The 14,314-nt window shown below is 40.8% G+C and overlaps 1 protein-coding gene across 6 annotated transcripts in view; it reads right to left on the bottom strand.

The window, feature by feature from the left end:
* DCUN1D4 (defective in cullin neddylation 1 domain containing 4) overlaps nt 1-14,314 on the bottom strand; it is an 83,361-nt gene that overhangs the window by 37,246 nt on the left and 31,801 nt on the right. For 5 of the 6 annotated variants that reach the window (XM_020890143.2, XM_070458041.1, XM_020890150.2 and 2 more), the window contains 3 exons: nt 10,197-10,267; nt 9,986-10,025; nt 1,229-1,343 (listed from right to left, as the gene is read on the bottom strand). In XM_020890143.2, coding sequence (XP_020745802.1) covers nt 1,229-1,343; nt 9,986-10,025; nt 10,197-10,267 — 226 coding nt within the window. Of the gene's footprint in view, nt 1-1,228; nt 1,344-9,985; nt 10,026-10,196; nt 10,268-14,314 lie in introns of those variants that run through there. The other variant, XM_070458042.1, reaches the window with a different exon arrangement.

Raw genomic sequence — 14,314 nt, 5'->3', positions numbered from 1 at the left:
CTTTATATTAGACTGTTCAGTTATCATTATCTGTTTCTACATTCAGATTGTTGAGATATACTATTCTGGTTGAATTAGTGAAGAAAATTCAGCTTTGTACAGACTTTAAACTGGCTTTATCACACTAGAAGAATTTAGACCCCAGTGAAAAAATAGTAAGTGATACATACAGTCATGCTATGTGATAATCAGAATTTAACAATTCCTTGATAATCATATCTGTACCACCAAATGGTCAAGGAGCTTGGCTTCATAAAGCTGAATCACTGGTCTAAACTGTGTTGGTGATTATCTTCTAAATCACGGCTACAGTTTTTTCAAATACTTTCCACTCATTTGAGAAAGGAACAGTGACACGATTTTCATGTTCTCAGAGTCCATCTCTCTAACCCTCTAAGACTTGTAGTATATGAAACATCACAATGAGAAAGAAGCAGAAAGATCTCATCTGATCCCTCTGATTATCAATATGGCAATTCAGGCCACATCAGTGAAGTGAAATGACCTACAGAGCCAGAATGGAGGAAGATAGGAAAAGGCAGAAAAGATTAAAACTATGATGTCTGTTCACTGTTTAAAAAAGAGAGAACAAAAGTGGCCATTAAAATCTGGCTGAAACAGTAAAGATGCCTAAAATAAGCCAACCTAACAGACCTTGGGAGTTACCGAAATTAGCAGGTCACTTGTCTGAAAGAGAAGTGGTCTCAACAGTCTTGTTTTTCATGGCTCCTAACAAATCCTCACTCTTCAGAGAAGGAACATCAGCTCAGCTAATATTCCATGCAGGCTCAGAACACTCGGGGACAGGCAGCTCCCTTCAGCCACATGGCCCAGGTCCTTGCAAAAGCAGCTATGGGAATCCTGCTCCAGTTGCAGGTAGTGAAACCCTCTTAAAGAACAGATACATACCAATCCTGAGGTCCTCAACAGGCACAGACAGCAAGCCCTTAAAAGGAAAGAAAGAAACTCTACACCAGTTTTGGTGGATCAATGGACTAAGATAAAACTTAAAATTTCTAAGAACCCAGATTACCTAATTCGTTTTTATTTCATGAACCCACACATTAAGCATCACGAAATAATTACACTTTGCAAGTATGCCTATCAGAACCAAAACAACATTCCAGTTGGTATTCGTGTACTTGGAAGGTTCACACTGGGCTCATAGCTCAATGTGCCTCTTTGGCACGTATGCCATCAATGTGGATCCACTGTCTCTGCAACGTACCTATCGTGTCTACTTTTCTTGGCAGATAGATCATCTCCAGAAGCAGGTCTTCTCTTTTTCCTCGGCGGCATCACTTTACTAAAGCAGTCTGAAGAACTGCAAGACCGCAGACTTCCTACAAGACACAGTGAAGAGCATAAAAGTAAGGACTACCACATTGAAACCCTTCTGAATACCACCACTGAATGAACAGCTTTCACAGTTTATGCTACGAAGGGTTTATATGTCACCTGTAAATGCTGTAAGGTGAAAATATGGTTTTTAGTTCCTCTTTGAGAAAACGTTACACACACAATTTGGATTTCAGGGCAAAAGCCTGATATGATCTTCAGCAAAGCTTCCATAGAACTTTTTAGTTTGTTTCACCACTTAAAGAAGATTCTGGTCAAAAGACCAAAAGGTCAGGGTTCTCTGAGACATAGCTTCAATTTGGTAAAAGATATTAAAAATGTAACACCATCATAGAACACCTATTGAGACCTTACCATATGCCAGGCCCTGCTCTTAACACTTACATGTATGAACTCACTTAACCTCATGACAAGTTTATGAAAAGAGAATAATAATGCCTACGTAGATAAGAAAATGGAGGCAGAAAAAGGTCAGTAAGTGGCAAAACTGGAATTCAAACCCAGACAGTCTCACTTCAGACTGTTTTAAACCATTGTAAATTAAAAGACAATTACAACCCCATCCTGGCACAAGTACTATGTCATTGGTTCCCACAATAACACTGAATGACACACAGGGCAGAGATAATGATCTCTCCTGACAGATGGGAAAAGCTAAGGATCAGGCATTCAAGAGACGTCCCAAGGTCTTGGAAATGCTAGGCGGTGAACTCTGGACGGCATCCTGCTCACCCGCTAGGGCCTTGGTGAGAGGCCTGGCCCTCAGAGAGCCAGGCACTAGTGGCCGGGTGCCCTGCACTCCGGGCATGAGCTCCGGCTCCTCACCTGCTCATGTGGCTTGGGCAGTCAATGACCCATCCTGGGTCTCTGGTTCACCATCTGAAAATGAGACCTTCTCAGGAGTGTTCTGAGGTAACTCCTCAGGAGTTTTCTGAGGGAAAAACATCCACTCAGCAAGGGCTCAGGTGCCAAGCATCACGTGTAGACAGATATTGGGAACTGAGTTTCACAAAAGAGATATGTGCTCAGGCCAGAGTTCCACGTTTACCTGATCCTTACAACCACCCTACGATGGAAGGCATCCTTAGCATCCCCATTCTTACAAATAAGGAAACTCAGGCAGAGAGATGAAGCAGTGGCTGGAAAGCAGCAGGTGGGACCAAGGATGGAACCCTGGCATCCCAGGAGCGAGGCCCTGGCTCCCTGCCACCGCTCACTGTCACTGCCACAGGGCCACAGCAGCAGAGCTGAGAAGCAGGGGACCGAGGCCAGAGCCCGGGAAAGGTCAAAGTAGCTCAGTCGTGTCCGACTCTTTGCAACCCCACTGACTATAGCCCGCCAGGCTATTCTGTCCATGGCATTCTTCAGGCCAGAACACTGGAGTAGGTACCTGTTCCCTTCTCCAAGGGATCTTCCCAACCCAGGGATCAAACCCAGGTCTCCTGCATTACAGGGAGATTCTTTACCATCTGAGACACCAAGGAAGCCCAAGGATACTGGAGTGGGTAGTCTATCCCTTCTCCAGATCTTCCCAACCCAGGAATCAAACTGGGGTCACCTGCATTGCAAGCAGAGTCTTCACCAGCTGAGCTACCAAGCCCTTGGAGCCTGGGGGAGTGTGGATGTTGGGGACTGGGAAAAGGTGATGAGGACCTGGGTGGGGAGAAAACCTGGGTGAGTGTGCTGTCCTCCCAGAGGCCTGAGGAGGAGGAGTGAGCTAGGCAGTGGGTGGGGCCGGGGCAGGCAGCAGTAAAAGGCAGCAGCAAGGGGTGGAGGCGGAGGGGTAAGGCTGGGGAAGGGACTCAGCAACCTGCAAAGCAGGGACAGTTCTTTGCAGAAGGCTGTTCGGAAGGCAGGGAGAGAGATGTCAGTAGCTAATGGTTCCAACCTGAAAAGAACAAGGGCAGGGACTGGAACCTAAATCCTGGACACACTCAGGCTTCCACCTCCAGGCGATGTACTTTAGGAAGAGGCCAGCCAAAAGCACCTCTCCTGAAACAAACCAGGACGATGGCGCCAGCGAGCGGGGGTCCAGCACTGGCTATTGGACCCGGCTGGCTCCTCAGGGCACAGGCAGAGCCCCCCAGGCTGGAAAGACGACCCTCGGCCACCCTTCCCGGAGCTCAGCCAGGGTGGGGGTAGAAGATTCTTCAGAGACACCAGACACCCTCATCTCTCTCACAACAGTAGCAAGAAGAGGAAGAAGAGCCAGAGCAAGTGCTGCCACCATACACACCCGTCCGTCCTCCCTGCGAACCCAGTCCTGTTTACCCCGACATACCAGGAGGAGGTCTGAGGCGGGCAGAGCCCCGGGCTTTCGCAAACCGCCACCAGGCAAGACATTCTTGTCCAGTAGTGCCTCGGGGTGCGGCTCGCAGAACTAAAGAGTGTGACCCAACTTGCCAGAAAGCCTGCCACGCTCCTCGGAAAGGAGCAACTAGAGGTTTGCTCCTCCCTTTTGGATGCGCACGTGTGAAGGAGAGACACTGTCCCCCCGCACCAGTCACAGTCAGGTTCTGAGCATCCAGTCCGGCAGTGACCTCCCCCTCCCACCAGTGTTCACAGAACACAGGAAATGCACACCTCTCCCCAGCCTGGGGGAAGATGAACATCATTTAAAACAATGTTTCCACCAACATTCACCAGTAAGATCTGATCCACCACCAGCTCCTCTACGTTGCCTCTTCGTGGAAACACTGCCATCATAAATAAGTTAACTAACTTTCTCAACTTTTTTTTCTTACTAATGAATGCATTCTGTTAAAGTTTCACAAATCACTTTTCCTGGCATAAAACGTATTCATATTTCAGCCCCAAAGCATCTCAAATTTGGCATTCTGTTCTTTTACTTATTCACGTGGCCCCCGTTCAGATGTCTCTGCTCTAATCATGGGCCTAAGTAAGGGACTGTCAGGAGCCGTCCTTCACAATGAAACATTCCTGTTCATTCCTGATGCCTGCTACAGTTCAGGCACCCACTGGCTCCTGGACCCCATCACCCCCACCTCACAGGAAGAATGTGTCCAACTCGCAACCCAGAGAAGTCAGAGAGGACAGCACAGCACAGCCCTGCAGGCAGAATCCCTGAACTCGATGACTTGTTTCAGGCTAAGTCAAAAGCAAGTGTTTAATGCTGAAGAAAACAAGCTGACCTAAAATAATTTGGTGACATGAACCAAGTCAACAAAAACTTATAGACAGCATACAACTCAAGATGGGGCAGCCCTAAACCCCCAGTATGGCTTCAGGGATTCTACCTGAGCAAAAGCAACAACTCAAGATTTTTAAGTCCACGCACCAAAGTACATCTGGGTTTGCAGGGTTCTGTCTGGCTCACCTGTGCAGACAGAGCAGCTAATACAGTATCATTATACGGTAGTAAGGTATACATATCCTACAGTAGACTCTGAAGAAACATTTGTTGAATAAATGTGTTCCTCAAACATTTCTAAATCAAATTCTGCTAAGAAGTAAGGACATTTCCAGAGGTTGAAACACCTATGAATAGGTAATACACCACCATTTCAGATTTTTTCACCCATTTATCAGTTAAGACAAGTACTTGACTCAAGTATCCTGGCAGGTGGGATTTTTTTTTTTAAACACAAATATTTGAGAATGTTTGCTTAAAATAACTATGTGATGTCTTTTTATAATCAAGACACTTAAATCCAAATGAATGGTTCACAAATTTGTATTTATCGGTATCATTAAATTTAGACTTTACTGCCTCAGAACTTGAATCACTTAATCTACCTGAATTACACTTATTTTACACTGAAAATTTAGTAAGCAAATAATATAAACAAGAATCTTATGGAATGTTTATCTGTTTTAAAGAAGCTTTAGCTATTTTAACCTGCTACAAGTATCCACTTAGGTGCAAATAATCTGCCATTATAGGTAAGGAGGCAAAATATTAAGGCTGATGTTTTCAATTAATAACTACAAAGCACTTTCAAAGTTATCATCACAAACCTGAGAGGTGTTATTACCACCCCAATTCGACATATAAGAAAACTGGCCAGTAAGCTGAGCTCCTCAAAGTTCCTATTCAATAAATAATTAACAAATAAAAGCTAACTAACCCACAAATTCATTTGAAATGATCAGAGTTAATACTCTGGTTTCTCTTCCAATCATATTATAGCCTTTTTGGAGGGAAATGATCATAGTTACAAGTTTCCAACGTTTGCCAATCAGGCATCACTGACTCAATGGACAAAAATTTGAGCAAACTCCAGATCATGAAGGACAGGAAAGCCTGGCGTGCTGCAGTCCATGGAGTCAGTCGGACATGAATGAGCAATGGAACAACAACAGCAAAGAAAAAAGAGGAAAAAGGGAAGATTTTAGGAATCCATCTTAAATCTCATTAGAAACGTTTGGCAGGCACTTACGAAAAAGGAAAGGCCTTTTTATTATAATAATAAAGAAGTAGGAAGATGAAGGGATGAATAATCTCAACTAGCAATCCCAAACTATGATTCAGGCTCCTTCACATTACAGTGATAGACATTCTGGTGTTCAGTCTGCAATATCTCTCCATTAGACAGACAGTGACTCTGAAACCCTCCACTCATTAGAAACACTTTTGATGCTGAAGTGTTTGTATGATCCTTAGGAAAACAACAGAAATTGTTTCTATTTTTTAACCAAAGGTTATGATTGAGTTCAAGTTCATTTCTTTTTGGTTCAGTGTTAAAGGAGAACAAATAAATTAGTCTATTAACTGACCATAATTTCAAATAAATCTGACCATATTTTCAAATAAATCAGTCAATGAATTGTAGCTCTTCTTCTAACATTAAACAATTAGAAATACTGCAACATCTTAAACATATCTAATAGTTGGTCCCAGAAAAATCAATTTTAAACAGCAAATTGAGTTCACCTGGATCAAACCACAAAGCCTTTTAATGCCTATGCAGTCGGCTGTTTTCATAATAATTTAACTAAGTATGTTATTCCTAATAAATGGTATCTAAGTAGCTGCTCCACTACTTTTTCCAATTTAATCAATTTGCTTGTGGGCCTCAAGTTAAAAAAAGGTCCTGTTGAGGAATTAATTCTCCTACGACATATTAAATTGTGCGCCCAGTTTCATCCTCAAATAAGAGCTCTCTACAATTAGAGATCTTTTTCTGACTTTTCCAAACTTAGTATAAATGCATGTTCCAATACAAAAATCTCACTATCGAATTTTCATTATGAGTTTGTTGTATCATATAACCTTGACTCACTTAATAACATTTTATATGTTCATTCTGCCACTTCAATAATTTTTATATAGCTTTTTCACAGAACAATTTCACAAAGGTATAGTCATTTAAGTTGATAAATGCAAGTGTGCTCAGTCGTGTCTGACTCTTTGCAACCCCACTGACTGCAGCCCACCAGGCTCCTCTGTCCATGGAATTTTTCAGGCAATACTGGAGTGGGTTGCCATTTTCTCCTCCAAAGTTGATAAATAGGTTGTATTTTAAGACATTTTATCAGTATCAAAATATTTTATTTCATTTTCTTAAACACACCACTGAACTACTTACTTGCTTGAGTAAAACTTCAGTGTCCAAGTGTGCAATTTTTATCCTACTGTTAAAGACTAAAAAATTTCTTTTCCTTTCTCTCTAAACAATACGACTTCCAACATCTATCATCCTCCCTCACTATTATTATTACTATTGGTCCTCTCTGGCTTTTTAAATTCAGGCCCACTATTTTGGGCTGTTTCTCCAATATTAATGTACATTCTCTCCCCTTTTTCTTTTTTGGTGGTAGGAAGACTGAAAGAACCAAAGAAAAGTATTAAAAGAAAGAGAGGAGAAAGATACTGGCCTCTTGCACTTGGTTTCGCTCTTCCATATACAGTTGGTATAGAAATTGCTCAGTCTACCCTTGAATGAAGAGATTCAAAGAGGCACTACAGTGATTAACTTTCTCAGATTTCCAAACATCACAGATTTTATGTTGTTTAATTTTTCAAGTATGCTTTGTCAGATATGATAATCACAAGTGATGCTATAACCAGATGGGAAAATGTTAATGAAATGGACTACTCTAAGAAATTACTAATGCTAGTTGACATGGACTGGCACGTATGAGGTACCAGGCACTGCACCAGCAAGTCATATACCAAACATCAGACACACCCACTGTCCCCAAGGGCAGAAGAGGAGGTGCGAGGCCAAACACACTCTCCACTTCAGTGTTTCTGAATTATAGCCCCGAGTTATTAAACTGCCACATTCAGGTTAAATATTTAAATGTGACATTACTATAGTAACAATACTCACTTAAACCCAAAGTTCAACATTAACTAAATAATGTACAAGATGCAAACTTAGATGCTTCATTATCGTAGCCAAGGGAAAGACAGCCGAAACACTCTACCAACAAAAAATTCAGTTTTAAAAAATCAAAACAACTATCAAGTTTAAAAAATCTCCAGTGCCTACCAATGCATTTTTCCAGAATAAGAAGACAGAAATGTGCTTTTTCTTAACTATTAGAACTGGCCCTGAAAAACTTTATATATATTTTAAAGTTTTTTCAGCATTATTGGTAGTAGCTAAAAGTTAAACACACTTAAGTGTGCATAAACAGAAATACATTATGATGTAGTCTCAAGATAGAAAATCATGCAGTCATTAAAAATACAGCTTCATAAATGTGCTATAAAAAGATCTCCAAGATACACTGAGTGACAAAAACAAGAGGCATATATAAATGTATACTTGTATTTGGGGGAAAATATATCATCGCTATCATTTGGGAAACAAATACAAGAATATAACAGTTGTCTCTGGAGAGTCAAGGGTGTAGTACTAGAGGGGGATGGGAGCTGGGCTCATAAAACTAGATGGCAACCTTTGCTTTTTTATACTTTTGAGACACTTCTTTTAAAATCATGTGCATATACTGCTTTTAAAATTATTAAGGAAACTGTTTTTGACTGTCCTGACCTAGGCTTACTAAAACAGAAAGATCAGGTGAAGGGACCCTCTGTGGCCTGGCCTTCTAAAACACAGCTCCTCTTCTCTCACCCCTTTCCCAGGGAGGAGGAATGTCTGATCTAATTGGTAATGGGGGGGCACGGGAACTGAGCAGAGGGCCCAGCCCCTTCTGAGTGCCCTTTCAGCCCGGCCTGCCGGCAGAAGCTGCTGCCCCTCCACTGCCCTAAGTGGGGGGTTAGAGGTGGGCCAGGTACGCGGTGCCCTACTGGCTATGGCAGTGATGGTGTGGAAGGCTGTCTAATGAAGGTGAAATACTGAAGAGCTTCTGCATTTCTGCTGTTCATCTAAGCTGTGTTTTCCAACACAACTGTTAGTTCAATATCCATCTTATTATGCCTAATTTTCAACTGATCCTGAGTCAGTCTGGAGGGGAAGGGTAGGGAGTTCTAAATCCCAACAACCTCCAAGGTAATTTTTTTTTAATAAAAAAATTAAATGAAAAAAAAAAAAAGACTGATGCTATATAGTATATACAGTATGAGCTCACCAATGCTAAAAAAAAAACAACAACAACAAAACACTACTCTACTACTACAAAAACATATGCAGGTACAAAAATATCCGAAAGAATAAGTATGAAAACAGCATACAAAAGGAGGGTTTTCCTTCATTTGCTTTTGTGCTATTCTCTAACAAGCATGTGTTCATATACTATGTGGTAACTTTCAAAAACTTTAAAATATATTTTAATAACTATCACTGGAAGTTATCATAACTATAGATCAAGTGCAAGTTTCTGAACTTTGTGATTATCATGGTTTAGAGAAGTGGTTCTCCAAGTGTGATCTCCAGACCGGCTCCATCAGGATCACATGGCAGCTGGTCAGAAATGCAAATTACGGGGCCCTACCCCAAAGCTCTGGGGGTAGAGCCCGCTGAAACTAGCTCCTCCCTGCACCCGATTATAATGCCAGCTAGAGTTTGAGAACCACAGGGCTAGACAATTGTTTACAATAATCCACTTTCAAGTTTCCCAGTCATAAATCCTCAAAGTGAAAGAAAGTGTTAGTTGCTCAGCTTTTGCAACCTCATGAACTGTACCCCGCCAGGCTCCTCTCTCCATGGGATTTTCCAGCAAGAATACTGGAGTGGGTAGCCATTCCCTTCTCCAGGAGATCCTCCCAACCCAGGGATCAAAACCAGGTCCCCCACACTGCAGGTGGATTCTTTACCATATGAGCTACCAGGGAAGCCCACAAATCCTCAGGACCCATGCAAAACACACAGATACACTCCTATCTCCCTATCAACTCATTTTATAGCTCAAGTCAACAAGCATTTATGGAAAACCTTTCAAGCGGCACTACTTTTTAGTATAAGCTAAAATATTTCAGTAAAGGAATGACTATCTTCAAACCACTGGGGAGAAGCCCCAACCCCATTAAAGGAACTGAAGTGCTCCGTCATAAACCAGAGCCCTAGAGCACATCCCCTCCTGGGAAGGAGCCGAGGCACGGCTGCCGCTATACATCTGAGAAAGATCCTCAACCAAGGAACAACTTGCCAACGGGATGTATTATAATAACATGGAGTGTTCTCAGATAGCGCTTCTCCTTCATAACTATTAGGAAGTTTACTGAAAATTAAGTAGTGATAGCATTTATAGATACCTGTTTGGTGATCGTCTTGGCCAACGTCTTCTGTTAGATTCTGCAAGAAATATGTTCATTATTACCAAGAAATCACACACCATACAGCAAGTTTTAAAATTCAATATTTTCATAAACAGCTGATATCTTAATATCCGTAATCTAAATTCTTATCAAATACACTTAAAACAACTGAACAGCTGGTAGTTTTGTCTTTAAAAAATTGACTTACTAGCTTATTAAGGGTGTGGTAGATCTTATGAATATTTGCCAGTGTTGAGAGATGAGAGTTCAGCTGAAAGTCTTTAAAAGAAAAAGGGGAAAATTCAGTGTCATTTATTTCCCATACTGCAAAAAGACTATTAAAAAATAAAGCTCAAAAGTGGAAATAAATGTTTTGATACAATTGAATACTATTGCCATTATAGTTGATACTTATTAAATAAGATACAACACAGAACTACCAACCTATCTGCTAGAAATATTTTGACAATAAAGTTAAATTCCCAACTAAATGTTAAAATATAGCTCATGAAATTTTCATGTGAATTGTAAGGCAAGACAAAAATACTTCAGTAGTTATAACATCCTATCAGCAATGAACTTAAGCTTAATAGAAAAATACCACTGATGCTGGCAAATTAAGTAACACAAATAGAAGACAGATCTCAAATGAACCATATTCACTTTCTCTTTCTCCTCCCCAGAATTACTAGTACAATACAAGCTCCTGGCAAGAAAATAAACAGGAAAGCATCTCATTCACTTGACATTTCTTATAATATACGTATCTTGTTGACGCTTACACAACATAGAGCAGAAATGGAATGTAAGCCCCTCCCTCTCCTGTTTAACAAACACAGATAAATCAAAGGACTGGCCTGAAAGTGGCCTGTCTGAGAGGCCAGGGCCCTGGGATGGAGTCTATAGTTCCTGGCACTGCAACAGTAAAATGTGCCAGAGCGCCAATAAAACAGGGCAGAACCTGCACTCACAGAGACACGGCCAAATCAAAGACTGTCTCCGCCAGCCATTTCTAACAACTTCAGGACTGCCCACTAAATCATACTCAAAAGACAAAGTCAAGCTGCTCTATCACACAATACCACACAACATAAAACTTAATGTTCAGTTTTTTAATCTCCAATTTCAAATGTTTTTCATAAAAAGTATGCTTGCCTACATGGTAGGTTATATGAGTATGAGTTAAAAGTCGACGGCTATTTTCATATTTGAATAAGCATCAATAGAAGCAGCTTCATAAATAAAATATCAAGATTTACATTGGTTCCTTTTCTTTACTATCGTAATGATTAGTAAATGTTAGTCTGAAAGTAACCCGGAAAAGATACTGTAACTTTCCAAGTTATGCCATTCTGATAAAAAAAAGAGAGAGAGGAAAAAAAAATCACCCTTTCCTGGAATATTTATTTAGGATGCATGTCAGATGCAAGGAGCCAACACTACAACATAAATTGTCTCTGCTGAGCTGGACTCTCTGGGCTGGAAAGCAAGCTGACCTGCCTGCCAGTATTTAGAAAGCTTCACTTTTCTTCTCTAAACCGTGCCAGGAATCCAGGCCTGGGCTGGCCCGGAGGGCAGAGGGGCCAGCAGGCAGCAGAGTCCCTGACATGCACACACCACTGTCAGGAGCAGCGGGCTGTTAAGTGGGCACAGTGCTGGCCCGACCAACGGCCGCCCCGGCCTGACACCACAGGCACAGCCATTGAGAGCGGTCCAGAGAGTCAGGGTGCCTGGCTGAGACACAACCAGAGAAGGGCCTCAAATTACTTAGCATCTGAGTGGTTGAGCCATATTTAAGGTAAATGATGACATAAATATGTGCAGACCTTGATTTTCCATCTTAATTAGTGCAACCACACAGAAAAAGATTTTAAAACATTTGGGGTGTTTGAATATATACGTATATACACGTGTGTGTATTTATGTACTTACACTTCTATTTCATAAACCTAGGTAGGGGGCTCTAAAGCTAGGAGCAGTAGCAAAGGCTTTGGGGAACTTAATCTTACCCCCACCCCTCTCCCCTGGCATCTATGACCAAGCCATAAACTCCCTTTTTGTACTCTCTCAATTTAAAATTTGGAAGACAAACGATACACTACAGTAGTATCTTGATATATAAATTAAACTTCTGGACTCACACACACAAAAACAAAACCCAGAAACTTAAGGATCTAGATTCTCTCTTCACTAAGGATACACAGGAGTCTACCAAAGATCACCAAAGCAACGAGGTCTCCAGACCTGTTGCTTCAACTGTCAAAGTTCACACAGGAGAATCTAAACAAATTAAAGTTGCTAAATCCATCTTTACACACACACACACACACACACACACACACACAGAGTTTATGCCAAAATAAAACTCCGAGCTTTACAACCTGACTCTGGAGTCTAACAATTAGTTTGAATCTCAGATCGATCAGTGATTTAACCTAAATTTCAATGTCCTCAGTTGTGAATGAGACTACAATGCCTGGATGTGGCAGAGTCAGAGTAATGTGTGGATCACAGTGAGTGCCCAATAGAAGATATTATCACTGGCAGATTATACCATTTCCCACACCACCCACCTACAGTGGTTCCTACTTCTGTAGATCCAAGTCAGCCCCACATCAAAGGTCTCAAAGCTGTAGCTGCCTCTGTGACAGAGGCATACGGCCTGACACATCTCAACAGCCTATGACGCTATGCCTACATTCATATGCCACCAACTGATTTCATAATGATGGTGGAAGCATATCTCAGCAGTGGAAAAAAATATACAAGAGCATTTAAGGTTCTATATATCAAGTTTCACTTTACAGAGGATGCAAGTAACAATGTTCATTTCACAAGTCACATAATATATGTCAGCAAGTCTCTATTTCCATATCCTGTGTCTACTATCATAACCACCTCATCATCATCTCATCAAAAAAAAAAAAAAGGAAAAAGAAAAGGAACCAGCAGCATGAACGAAACAGTTTTTCTTTAGTTTCATCAAGGTAAAAACCTAAGGAGTAGACACAAATTCAGGGAAAAAAAAAAAAAAAAGACCAAAATGGCATTAAAAGATAAATCCACAAAGGTTAACACATATTGAATTCATGGTTCATCTGTTCACTGCTCAGGGCAAGTAACAGACCTTGAAATCTACAATAGATTCCATATCCTTAAGGAATAGATGTTAAGGGTAAAGATCACATGCTTTACAGAAATGCATTTAGGAAAGTACTAACTGATTCATAAAATCTCCTTTGGCTCCTATTTCAATTCTAAAGGCTAAATGCTCAGTTAAAGTCAACTTTAGCCTGTGATCAAAAGGCTCTCCACCATAGTCACTGGGTCAGACTCTCATGTGTGACATGCAAACCTAACATTCTGTATTAAAAGTGACAAATGGCTCTGCAGAAAGACACAGCATGCTTGATAAACGGCTTGCCTATAAAGTATCTCCTGAGTATTCTTTAAAATGATCAACAAATGCTGATGTGGCATAAAGTTTTCCGGGAGTTTGGGGGGTTTGTTTTGGGTTTTTTAATAATTATAATTTGTTGTGACCTGTATAACAGAAAAAAAGTGAACACCATTGAGAGGGTCAAAATTCAGTTCCTCCAAACTACCCTTTGTATGTAGAATCCCACAATATAGAGGCATATGTATTAGGAATAAAACAAAAACTGGTAAGTTCAGACAATGACCATCAACCAAAAGAATCAACTTTAAGAATTAACAGTCCTAACAGGAGTTTACTTCCATAAGAAGGTCAGAAACAACTGAAATACATAAAAATTCAAACTCTTCTTTTATGCCATAAATAATCACTTGTTAGTATACCTGGGAGGTGATCTCAGTTATAACAGCAAGGAAAAGCTATAGTACACGTAGGAATAAACTTAAATGTGCAACATTCAAGGGATGAAATAATAAAAGTTTACAGATGCAAAGATAATATTCCTGGAATGGAAAGACCCAGTATCGTAAGATGATCACTTCACCCTGTAACTGAACTACAAAATTAAATGCAATCAAATTCCTATTCTCCCTACTTCCCACTTCCCCACCCCAAAAAAGAGGTGAGGGAAAGGGAAGGGAGTCAGGCAAGCTTAGCAGATTGATTCTAAAGTTCACCTGAAAAGAACAAACATGCTTGACTTGCCAAGAAATTGTTGAAAATAAAGAATGAAGAACAGGCCTTATCAGACCATATATAATATAAAGCAAAGGTTGGTAAACTCTCTGCCAGAGTGCCAGATCTTAAATTTTATTTTAGGCTTTGTGGACCATCTGATCTCTCCTGCAACTACTTTGCCACTGGAGCTCAAAAGCAGCCATAAACAATAC

This window comes from Odocoileus virginianus, chromosome 29 (genome assembly GCF_023699985.2).
Source record: "Odocoileus virginianus isolate 20LAN1187 ecotype Illinois chromosome 29, Ovbor_1.2, whole genome shotgun sequence".
Taxonomy (NCBI): Eukaryota; Metazoa; Chordata; class Mammalia; order Artiodactyla; family Cervidae; genus Odocoileus; species Odocoileus virginianus.
This window is presented reverse-complemented; position numbering and strand designations above follow the sequence as displayed.